The sequence below is a fragment of the Haemorhous mexicanus genome, chromosome 5 (genome assembly GCF_027477595.1).
Source record: "Haemorhous mexicanus isolate bHaeMex1 chromosome 5, bHaeMex1.pri, whole genome shotgun sequence".
Classification (NCBI taxonomy): Eukaryota; Metazoa; Chordata; class Aves; order Passeriformes; family Fringillidae; genus Haemorhous; species Haemorhous mexicanus.
In genome coordinates this window covers 41,024,517-41,036,994 of record NC_082345.1, presented here as the reverse complement: position 1 = coordinate 41,036,994, position 12,478 = coordinate 41,024,517, and the positions used below count along the sequence as shown (strand labels likewise).

Here is a 12,478-nt window from a genome sequence, read left to right as displayed (position 1 = left end):
ACTGGCAATATATGGAAAGTATTTTTAAGAGGAATTTTCAGATATTTAGAAATGGGTTTTTTACCATCCTTCCATTGATATATATTTAAAATATTTACTAACTATGTAGCAAATCAAATAATATATGGTATATAATAAAATAATTTTTTTTTCTTATTTAGGTGACAAACAGCATGTTTGGTGCTTCAAGGAAGAAGTTTGTAGAGGGGGTTGATGGTGACTACCATGATGAGAACATGTACTACAGCCAATCATCGATGTTCCCACATCGGTCAGAAAAAGATGTAAGTTGAATAAGCTTATTTTTTCTCCTTTCAGTACTGAGATGCATTTCACATACTTGAAACTACGTGAGGAAGGGCTTCATTTAGCTTTAAGCTGTACATTTCCAGTGGCAAGTGCTTTAATTTCAGTGAATTTATTCATGTAAACTTCAGCCATATGCTTGCCAGTGTTTGGGGTTTTATTGGTTTTTTCATCTTGAAGCCTTGTATTTGTAATTTAAATTGAGTTATTGATTATATCTTGCACTTCTGTCCAGTGTCTACAGGTTTTTTCTTGTGGTTTTGTGTTTTATGTCTTCAGCCATTTGTAGTTTCTGAAAATGCTTTGTGCAATTTGTTTGCTGAAGTAATCTAAGTTAGGGATTTCTCTTATTTGGAATGCCACACAGTTACAAAACTAGCAATTCCTAAACATTTTTTCCCCTCATTAATGACAAATTGTATGTTAGAACTGCATTGACATTACTGAAGCTCTGCTGCTTCTTACCAAAGATAAATATATTTGGCAGTAAATATGTCACTTTGACATGGAGTGGCATGAAGAAATACATGTAGGACTTGAAAGTGTGACTTGAAGTTCATGTCACCTGCAGGTCAGTAATACCATCTCATGGCAGGCTTGCATATGTGTAGGCAACATATTCTTCCTAATAAAAGACACCCAATTCCATTCAAATTTTTAAAAAGGTGAAGATGCTTCAAGTCTGCCTCCAAGACTGTCCAGAAATATGGTTAATACAGTTATGAACATAGTCTTGATAGGCCTTGGCCTGTGTCCACAGAAGCATTTCCTACAGACTCTTAGGTGAATTTTAATTCAGATTTTCAGAGAGAAAGAAATAGGTTTAGAGAGTAGAAGGCCTTTTCAGACAAAATGAAACAAAAAAAAAAGGCGTAAATGCAGCTTTCCGATTCAGTTTCATAAATTGCTAAGAGCCAGCAAAGGATTAAAACATAGTACACTGTAAACAAAACTAAATGGGCTGCTCTTTTCTCTTTATGTTGATTACATGTGTACATGTACCGCAGGTGCACAATGGAATATTTATGATGTGGAATATACATCCTTTCTCTGGTCACCGAGAGGTGCAGCTAGCACTCAAAAACAGTAGAGAGGATTTGTCCAAAGTGATTTTGGTACATTAAATCCCTACTTTTAGATCTGATGCACTGAGGGTAAAATCATTATGGTGTAGTAAGAAAGGTAAAGTGAGATAAATGCTATGCTGCACAGCGTACATTTGTATAAGCTGATGGCTTGGCACGTTGTTGACACAGTGAATGAATGTTTTAGTTGCCTACTTTTTCTGTAGGTAGAGTTGCAGAAGTGGATCTTAGAATGGCACTTCAAGAGGAGGAAGGTGGGTGTTCCATACACCAGGAATGACAAATGAGAAATCTTGAAGGCCTGTGGGAGAAGTGGCCAAAATGGGACATAGAAGCCTGCTGTAGTTGGCAGAAGAATGATGTCATTCCAACAGGAAATAGAAGAGTGGATTTGCAAAAGCTTTTTAAAATTTTATTTCTAAATTATTTTAAGGTTCCCCAAATCCTGTAGCTTCACTGTTGGCTATTACAACTTTCTGGGTTTATGCTTATGAAATTTTAAACTGTTGTATACTATTCTAATTTTTTATAAGTTTATAAAAATAAATTTATGGCAATAATATTGACTGTACACCTTGGATCACTCAGGTATAGCTAAATGCATACTGTGTATTACGTGTTTCATTTGCTCTTTCTCTTGGCTCACAGTAGGTAAGGAGGATTGCAAAGGTTGTTACATTCTCTTAGTTTCCAACCTCTTTCACAGCTTTGTAAACCTTTGCTCTTGAAAATAACCATGTTTTCAAATAGTCTTTCAACTAGAATTCAGCAAAAAATGTTGTATATGAAAGTAAAATAAATATATTGACTCTGTATTGACAGGCTAAAATAAAATTGCTCAGAAGTTTTTCCAGGTAAGCTAATAAAGACTAATGTTCAAAACCTAGATCCAGTTTTATGAACACCTGGGGGGAAAATTCCAGCGTTCTAGATCTTGGAGCACTTTGAATCTTTCTGTCTTCACATCTACTATGGGAATAAAATAAAGGCAGAAGAAACACCGGGGAAAGAAGCAAATTACTATTATATTTTCTAAACAAGGTGCAATTTTACTGCACTTTAAGTTATTCCTCCTTTTTCATTTTCTGCTCAGTTTATGTCTTTACTGAAAGCAGATAGAATTAATGTTGCAGGCTTTTGCAACTGACCTATATGAAAATTACTGAAATGTAATTTTTTTTCTCTTCAGTGTATGATATGTACATATGAATGCAGAGTCCTTCATTTATGCTTCATTTATCTTGTAGTGTTCTTCCAACTGAAATAGAGTGGTTTTGGTGGAAGCTTCTGTGAATTGCTTCCCTAAATCCTGTTTTTCAGCAAGGGCTAAAGCTTATTACCCTTATACTGGATATAGCTAGGTGTTTCTGGTTTTCATTTTGTTGAAGTTTTAGTGATTCTGATCTTGAAAGTTGCTGCTTTCCAAGGAACTGTTGCTGCTTGTGTGTATGTATACTCCAAGCTGAGGAGTATTGGAATGGGGGAACATAGGGAATGGTGAAATCCTCCTAAAATTTAGAGTGAAGGCTATTACTGCAAGCATATTTGTATAAACTTCAAAACTTACTTCTCACTTTATTTTTACAGTAAAGTCAAGCCAAATCCTGTCCTAAATTCCAAAGATTTTTGACATGGGAAAAGAACTAGCAGCAGATAATTTTGGACATGTTACTTTTATTTCAGCCTCAGTGTAGCTAAGAGATAAAAGTTTTCTTTTAATTTACCTGTTCTTTCCCTAGAAAAGTAGTTGTAAATAAACAGGACTAATATGGTAATTGAAATAGAAAAGTTGCCTGTTCCTCACATGCCCAAGTACTTCCAAGATCATACAGATACTGATTGGATAAGTTATTTTAGGCCCACAATTATGGTTCCTTAGATGAGATTACATCTTGTCCAAGCCATCTTATGTTTCTTTTTTTTACTGAATAAGTTTCTTTGACTTGAATCATCACATGCTTGCTGAGCTAAGTAGGGGAGAGAAACAGAGTATATGCATGAATGCTCTGTCTGTGAATCTTTCTGCACTTGGTCAGTGTATTATAACCAGGTCAATAATCCTTTGGCAAATAAATTAGGTGTTTTACAGTACTTTCAGAACAAAGAACAGGTTAAGAAAATAGTGTAACTTTTTGCTGGCAACAAGTGGGATCCTTTTATTATAAATCAAGAGGATGATGCAGTGGGCGCCCACAAAACAATTGCAGAGCTTACTTGTAGCTAATTTCATCAACTTAATTGAGCTGTCTCTGCACTCAGCAAAATAATTTTCAGGACGTGGATACATATATTTTTATTTGAATAGAGTGACAGTGGTAGAAATTGGTAAGTCAAGGCCCTCATGTACTTTTGAAACTGCAGTTGTTAAATGAACGAAACAAAAATGCAGCTTTGAGAAAAGACTGGACTGATTCAGTCTGAACTTCTTTGATTTCTCATGTATGAGAATGTAAGTAGGGCTCCACAATGTTTGACCAATCTAGCCCAACCCACTGAAAATGTGTACTTGAGAGTGTAAGATAAGGGCATCTTCTGTTGTTTTGTAGCCATAAATCTGACTGTAGACACACGTGCTTTTTAATGAAGGGCTACCCAATCAGAAAACATAGGAGATTTTTTCAATTAATATTTTTTTCAAATCTTGGCCCAGTCCTTTGGTGTTCATTTTCTTTTCCAGTTGCTCAACAGATAGTAAAATGCTTGCAGTGAGGTAGTAGTAATACTTCTGATTTGTGTTTTTAATTGTGGCTGATGAGATTTAGCTTGAAGATTAGATTTGTCTCATTGCAATTGTTTGTCTAACTCCCTAGCACTAGGAAGTCCTCAGATTTGGATATTGTGTACAGAAAAATGGTTGTTGATTCTGGGAGCCTGCTTTCCAGAGGTTTCTTCCATCCTACGCTAAAGCATGTCAGTGGTGGATGAAATTCAGGGGTTCCTCTGTCATGAGGCAGTTGCCTGAAGGCAGATGTCAGTGGTGCTGATATAACAAAGGGTCGTCCTTTTACTATGATTCTATTAAACTGATTTACAGAACCTTTAATTTTACTGTGCTTTGAAATACTTGGCCTTACAAGGAGGTGGTACTTTACAAGAGAGAAAACCCTGGAGGTTTAGCTTGCCATTGTGATTCACATCCAGAATCTTGCTAAGTTTTGGAAACTAAGTGTGTAAGAGTTTAGTCAGTTTTCTGGAGACAGCTTTGACTTTAAGGCTGCTGAACCTCATTGATCCAGCTGAATTGCTGACTTTTTAATGCTATCATTTCAGGATTCTGAGGAAACCTATGGTATCGTGTTTCCTAAGGTATCTTTCTTACCTTAGTCATAATTTTACTTCAGATGCTTCATATGGAGTTGTATGTATTTAAGAATTCCCATGAAACCCCCTTGTGTCAGGTGCAGTTGCAGCACTCGCACTAATGCTGGTTGGCTGAATAGAGATGCTGTACATTAACCTAACTTGTAATGGTCTGAATAGTTTTGATCCATTTGTGGAGGGAGAAAAACCCCTAAAGTTTATTTTGAGAAATAAATAGATTAATGTCTTAATTATAAATGGCAAATGAATATTTTCACATGCATTACTTTGCATGTAAACATTCTCGTAGATTTGACTGAATAGTGAGCTGGTTTGCCCTGCTTGCTTTGTGAAACACAACTTAGGCTTTACTCTTTGAAGTGTGAGTTCCAAAGCAACAGAGGTTCTTTTCACCTTCCAGGAGAGTGATTAAACATTCCTTCTTTACTGAGAACTTTATTACTGAGAACACAGTTGGAAGGTTTGGCAGGGAATGAGATTAGTAACAATTGAAGGAACTTTGTGTTTTAATGTAGTTCCCTTCAGAGCCCATCATCATTGTGCCTATAGTGTGCATTTTCATAAGAAGGTTTTACAGTATGCTGAAAGAACAAAAAGTTTCAAACACAAAATGCACTCTTTACTGTGTCACCTTTGAATTTGCTCATGAATGGATTTATCAAATAAGACAATACATCATAATCTAATTTTGCTTAGAGACAAAAGTGTGGTTTTATACTATTTCACACACTGTGCAAATATGTGTCTGAAAAATATATATCCAAATGTAAGTTAGTTCACATCCCTTTACAGTTTGGAATTATGTCACAAGGAAATTAATTTTACTGTTGATGACTGTAGTATCATTTTCATTATGATTCTGTTTGTATTTAGGCTTTTTATTGAATAATTGAATGACTGTGGTAGGTGTGCTATACTTTTCTGTTCTTCATCTTCGCTTCATCTAGAAGCTTTATTTTACTGCATCTCCACTTCACAATGTATAATAATTTTTATATGTCAGCTCTAGCTTTTGAAGTGATGCCTTTAACTAGATTAATTCCATGCATAAAATCATGTGCATTTTCTAGAAGGGGAAGGTTATGGTTTTTTACCCAATAACTCATTTCATTGAACATGCTGTTTTGTAATATTGATGATTTATGAGCTCAGTAGTGGGCATTTTGGTTTTGGTTTTTTATATGCAGCTGGTTATTTAATTGGTGTAAAATATTTGCTTTGTTGTCCTAGTTCTCAGTTGCTTTGGTATTTTTTATAGCATCTTTCAGTGAGCTTTCAGTAGTCATTTGGCTCCTTGATAAACTGTACTGTCAGACAATGTCTCTACCCAGGGAGAATTTGTTTTTTTTCTTGGGTAGCCTTGTTAACCTCACAGTAATAGTGTCATTGTCATTCAAAAGCAACATCTTGTCTCCAAGATCTTGAGATATTGCTGCCATCAAAGTGTGATCCTACCTCCTTGTGCTTTCCAAGTGCTGCTGGAGGCAGAAGATCACAACCAACCAGAAGTTATGAAATATAAAAGACTGAATAAAATTACATTTATTTTACAGTATTTCATTTGAGTTTATATTTCACAAATTATTTACATAAATAATAATTTTCACTGGCAAATAATACCCTGTATTTATATATGTATTCAAGGTTTTCATTGATTTATGATACTGAGAGTTGGAAATACTTTCCTGTAATATGGGACTTTTGTGAGTGCTGTATTAGAAGGTGGTGTAAAGAGGAAGACTAATAACACTACTGAAAAACAGAGTCTAATATTTTTATCTGTTATTTGTTGACTTATTTTACTACTGGTTTTTACGTCAGTGTAACACTTTCTTCTTTTGAGGCTGTGGGTCAAATGTTGTTATTAAATAGTGCGGCACAGATGGCAGATACAAGAAATAAAGTAGCGTATATACAAAATTATGCTGATGTTTGCATCTGTGAGAATCCCATAATTTATCAGGCCTGATACTTCTCACAAACTTGCTTATTCTAACAGATTTTGCTTCTAGGAGTTAACTTTGTAGTGCTAAATCAATATATTTTAGCTATAGCTTGCTTCATGTTTAAGAAAGTAGCTTTGGGCTATAACTACATAATGTAGCAGCCTTCATAGAATTGCTTTACTGAGTTTTTTCGGTGCCAGCTGATGTGTGGCAGTGATGGTGGCAGGCAGCTGTCCCCATGCTGAGCTGGGGCTTTGCTTGGAGGCAGCACAATGCTGCAGTGCCTGGGGAGGCAGGAACCTGTTTGGCCAGTGCTGCTGCAGGGCCTCCTCCCACCATCCCTCTGCTCTTAGGAAGGCTGCAGCCGATGTTCTGCACTCTCCTGGGAGGGTTGTAAAGTGCAGTGTTTTCTTCACAGTTCTGGCAAATTTAAGCATTTCTTGGTGCTGGGCTTTTTTTTTTTTTTTTTTTTTTTTTTTTTTTTTTTTTTTTTAAGATTTGTTGACACTCTCAAATGAATTTACTGCAGTAAACTGATCAAGAGTAATGAAAGCAGGTACAGTAAAATCTCTCAGCACTAGGGATACGAAATGGTCAGATAGCCCCTTGCAGCTTATTGATTCTTGGTGTGGACCAGTCCAGCAAAATTGATCTGCTTGGATCATCCGTTGGTTTGAGTTTAGATTCTTAACTTCCATGATCAAAATTGCACTGTCACTGTTTGAGACTCATGGGTAAAATATGTCCATGTCTCGAGTGTCATGAACTCAGTCTTTCAGCCTGCCAGTACTGAGTGTTGGTCTTTCCTGTATCCTGGCAAAATAAAGTGCAGCCTTCATGTTACATGAGGTCTTTTTGCTCAGTAGTCCCCCTGTCCCATGGCAGAGGCAAGTCATAGGCCTCCTCTGTCTCATAATAACAACATTGGGAAAGCTAATAGAAAAAAAATATCTGCCTAGTTCAGTGATGCAACTTTGAAATAGAAGCAGAAATCCCATGCTGGGTTTTGTGGCTGTTACCCACTGGCAAATTGATTTAGGTTGTTACAACGATAATTCTGAGTGGTTTTTCCCTAGGATTCTAACATAATTGGGTAAAGCTTAATAGGTCTTAGCAACTGGAAGAGGCTTTAGTCACCTTAAGGCTTAGTCTGCTTTGGTTTTTGTTAAGGTTATGACTTTTGGCTGTTGTAGATAAGAAATTCAGGTGACTTCCAGTCACAGTTGCAAGTATGCTCTTAGAGAATTGTTATATATTCTGTATTGTGTAGCAAGTAGCCCAGTCAGATGAAATAATGATTGCAAAATGCCAGAAGAAATGGTTTTGGTACTACTAATACCATTCATCTTGAATCTTCATTATCTTTGCTGGACCAAGCTTGAGTAGACAATAATAGTGACTCAGAGGCTTTGAATGCAAGTCAAGGTTCTGGTAATAGAGGTTAAGGTTTTGCTGAATTTAATTCTTGTTGCTGATCTAAATTGTATGGAAATAGTAAAAAACCAAGACAATTTTAAACTGTTCCTTACTTAGATGTGACAGAAAAAGATGTTGAATAAAGTAGAGATTAAATAAGTGAGATATCCATACAGCATATTCCTGGTCCATAAGATTTGAGAAGTCCTCCATTTAATCTGCCTGGAACAGATCCACAGGATTTTTTATTGATTTATTTCTTGAGCCTTGTTATCTTTGGTGTTCTAAGTGTGTTATGACATTAAATTATCAGACTTACTGAATTCAACACTTGGCCTTTATTATGGTTTTCTATAAAGGTTTCTCTACAAGTCATTTTGCAATTAACTTTTCATGTAAAAGTAAGTGGCACAATAGATGTGACCTACTTAGCAATGTTTCAAAAGAAAATCCTAATTCTAATAAGCAGTGTTCAATAAATATTATTTGCTACTGCTTTTAAGTGAATTAAAAAAATCAAGTAGTACTCATAGTACAAGAGGTGGGATTCTTTTTTCTCTCTTTAAAGTAATCTGTTGCCTCTTAGGGGTTTTCTAATTATTGGGGTGTTTTACTCCAAATTAACGTTATAAATAAAAGAATTTATGCTGAGGTATGTACCATCTTCTGCTTATTACATGCCATCACAGCAATTTTTTAATTCCCTGAGCAGCTGTGCTTATGGGATATTCCTTTTTGGCTTAACGTGTTTTGCTTATCTCTCCCAAAGCTGGTAGTACTTTCTGACTGATGTTTCTAGCTCAGTGTCTGGTGTGTTGACTTTTATTTTTGAACTTGTGTGCCTTTATCATTGTCTCAGAAGGTGTCTTACAATTTTCTGCCTCTCATTTTTTCCCTGTAGAACTACAATTTTTCACACCTTGTAACATGTTCTAGGATTTTCCAGCTTCTCAATCTTGAATGTTGTTTTTTTAACCGCACAATTTTACTTTGTCTTTCCTTTCTTAAAAACTACTGTGTCAGCTTGTTTTATCAGTGTTTAATGAACATCAATTTGTTAACTTGGGATGGGGGGAAAGTGTGCTTTTGAAATCTTGTCTCCCAAGTGTCCTACTTCAGCATGCTTTGTTTCGTGTTGCAGAGTGATATTAGTGTGAGTGAATTTTATTCCTTCTGAATGAAAACGGGTTGGAAGAGATGCTGCAGCGCTGCATCAGACATGTGCCACTCACTAATGGACATCTATCTAGTCCATGACATCAAGTGTTTTAGTTCAGGAAAGCATACCGCAGCTGGTAGGCCCCCAGAACCAACTTCTTTTTTTACAAATGTATTTCCCTCTGTCTGCATCACTTGTGGATGCAGATATGGCCTCTGAACCTGGTTATATGAGTGCTAAGCTCAAGCCACTGGGTGTTACTTAAAGTGGGTTTTTGTTCACAGTGAGTTCTTCACTGAGAAAGATCTTCTCTTGTTATTTCCAACCTCTTTGTATGCTAGTGTGCATGTTTGTTCCTGTAGTTGCTCACTATCAAATACCTGCACTTTGTTCTCAATATATGTGAATAAAATGTATGCTGAGTTAGGTTCTGATATATTTTCTGATGGTCTGTGGTAATTGCCTGCTGTAATTTCTTTTATCATGTCTTCTGTATATATGCAAAAAACCCATAAATACTTTGTGACTTACAGATATGAATGCTACTTTTGATACTTAGTGACTTACCCTGCCTGTCTTCTTTCTCATTTCTACCATCTGGATTTGGCCCCCGTATAGACAACTAGCAGATTGGTTTATAAAGTTTATTTGAATTTTACATCTGCCTAGATAATATCAACAAAGCAATTTGCAGGTTATCATAGTAAAGTTATTTTGATTTGAATTCTTTCAAGGGTTTCATGCTGGAAACCCTGAAATTGCCTTATGTCTAAGAATCCAGACATTTCTTTCCTTGAAACCATCGTGAAATTTAGTCTAAGTCCAGACTAATTCCGTAAACAAGCAGCTATTTGTCCGTGTGTTACTAAGCAGAAATAGCATGTTCTTTTGTGGACAGAGGGATTAGGTCAACTAATAACTCTTCTTGCTACAGGGGGACAGTCAGCTGTATCTAGTGTTGGTGAACAGCTAATCAACAAAAACAGGGATGGATGGATGGATGGATGTTCCAATGTTTAACTTCCCTTAAGATTACAAAGGGTTTTTTTTTCCTAGTGTTTAGGTTATATGTCCTGTTTCTCAAAGTTATTAATACTTTACATTTCTCTGGAAGCATGGAGAACAGTTTATTCTTTTCCTCTTAGAACAATGGCTGGAAATCTGGTGTCAAGTGCCTACATTAGTTGCCTTCTTTCTTGGTAATACGTGATTTCTCTAAAGTGAGCAGGATAGGGCAGGAAATATTGCTTCTGACATTTGTAGGTCCTATTCATGTACAAGCATGAAGCCAGCTCTTAGGGCAATATATTATAATTTTAACATTAGAATCTTACCTGAAGTTCATATCTGTTCTTATATACCTGCTGCTAGCCAATCATATTGTAAATGATAATATGAAACTCTCATTTGTTGAGCTGGAAAGAATCTGATTGTATGAGGCATGTTTTGAAGAGGAAAAAGACCTCTGATTTAAGTAAATGAGCGTTTCTTTTTTCTGTAGCTATGGGTCTTCTGGCTGCATGGGTAGAGAACCTGAAAGCTTTTAGACCTGTGCTCTTTGTTGCAAGTAAAATTTGTGTTTATACAGGTAAAGTCGTAAATTTTTGTTGATGTGTAATATTCTGCTACAGGTGTTACTGTGCAGATATTTTGGGGAGTTTCTAAATTTTTTCATGACTTTGAACGAGTTTTCAGTTGTTTTGGTTTTCTTGGTGTAACATGGTGTTGTCAACTTCCAAAGCGAGATAACACAATGTTTTTATGTCTTTAATAACCTCTTATTCTTCTTATATTTTAGATGCTGGCATCACCATCAACATCAGGTCAGCTGTCTCAGTTTGGGGCAAGTTTATACGGGCAACAAAGTAAGAATTATTTTTATTAATAATATGTTTATTTTGAGCTAAGTATATTGCAGTTTGACACTCTGGAACATGCAGATGGCTTTGTTTTCTGGTGGTTGTGTAAAAATGACAGTATGTCTCCTTTACATACAATTATTTTAAGATACATTTTTGCTTTGTTTAGTATGCATTTTTGCAGTGTTTTGTGTGCAAAATATCATATTGTCACTTTATAACTGCTAAATATCCAAATGTAATCATACTGTAAAAACTTTCTGTGATTTAACAGACTCTCTGAAGGAAGATATAAAGAAAGCAAGCTGAGCCAAAATGAGCCTAGTTCAGAAAACTATGTAAGGAATGGAAGGAAATTATACCTTAAATATAACTGATTTTTCATGCTCTACGGGAGCACAGTAAATCTTGTGTACATGCTTGGCAACTTGCGTTTGGCAAAGAGCTATGCCATTAAGATTATTGCTTTCCATATCACTGGTTTTTCTTTCCTTGACCATGTCATGTGTCTGCCACTCATATGGGCAGCGTTGTAATAGAAGAGCTATAGAGCGACAGTCACGGTGTAATGCTACCTCAAGGACCACCTAACTTAGGGCCAGCATTGAGAACTGAGCCTCCTGGTAGCTGAGAGGTGCACTCAGGCAGTGTCTCAGAATATCTGAGTTAGATACAGTTCCACAAGTGAAACTGGTTGCAAATGTCATCTCTCCTGTTTCACTGTATGCTTTTAAATGTTTTTTGCTGTCTTGCTAAGTGCATCTGACTCAGATTCCAAGAAAAAGTGTCTTCAGAGTACTTTAGAGAGTCTGGACTTTTTTATCTAGACAAACTAAAAGCTTTGTTTGCTAGATGCATGGCCTTCACAACTTCTTTCGGCTTTCTTCAAATGGTTGAAAAACACAGTGGCATTTTGGGGTGGTTTTTTTGTTTTTTTGTGGTGTTGGTTTTTTGGAAGGTTTTTTTCCCCTATCTCAGTGGTTGTTGAAGAGTGACCCTGTAATAGAAACTGCCATTTTATGCTACTGAGATTTATATGAGCAGCTTCTAGCCAGTTCTGAGAGTCATGTTTGGCTCTTGTATTTTAGGTGCTGATTCTGGCACTGTTGAACCTTTCAGACTTTACTGTATACAGATACTGAAAAAGTCTATTCATTCTGTTTGTTACAGTCATTTGTTTTTTATTTTTAAAGGTCATCTTTTTTATCACCTTGGTTTTTCATTCAGTTGGTTGCTGTGCCTAGGATGTAATATCTGTAATATGGAGACATACATGCCTACAGCCTTGAAAGTAAATATTATCAGGTGTCAGTTACTACCAGATCTTGAGAAAAAGGGGCAAGAAACCTTTTTGTTGAAGTCATAGTTAAATTAAAATACTCTTTA

The 12,478-nt window shown here is 36.1% G+C and overlaps 1 protein-coding gene across 1 annotated transcript in view; it reads left to right on the top strand.

The window, feature by feature from the left end:
- Window positions 1-12,478, top strand: part of CNOT2 (CCR4-NOT transcription complex subunit 2) — an 85,712-nt gene that overhangs the window by 50,452 nt on the left and 22,782 nt on the right. Inside the window, exons 2-3 of the mRNA XM_059846926.1 lie at window positions 162-284; window positions 11,032-11,098. Of these exons, the coding sequence (XP_059702909.1) occupies window positions 174-284; window positions 11,032-11,098 (178 nt within the window). The 5' untranslated portion in view covers window positions 162-173. The remainder of the gene's footprint in view (window positions 1-161; window positions 285-11,031; window positions 11,099-12,478) is intronic.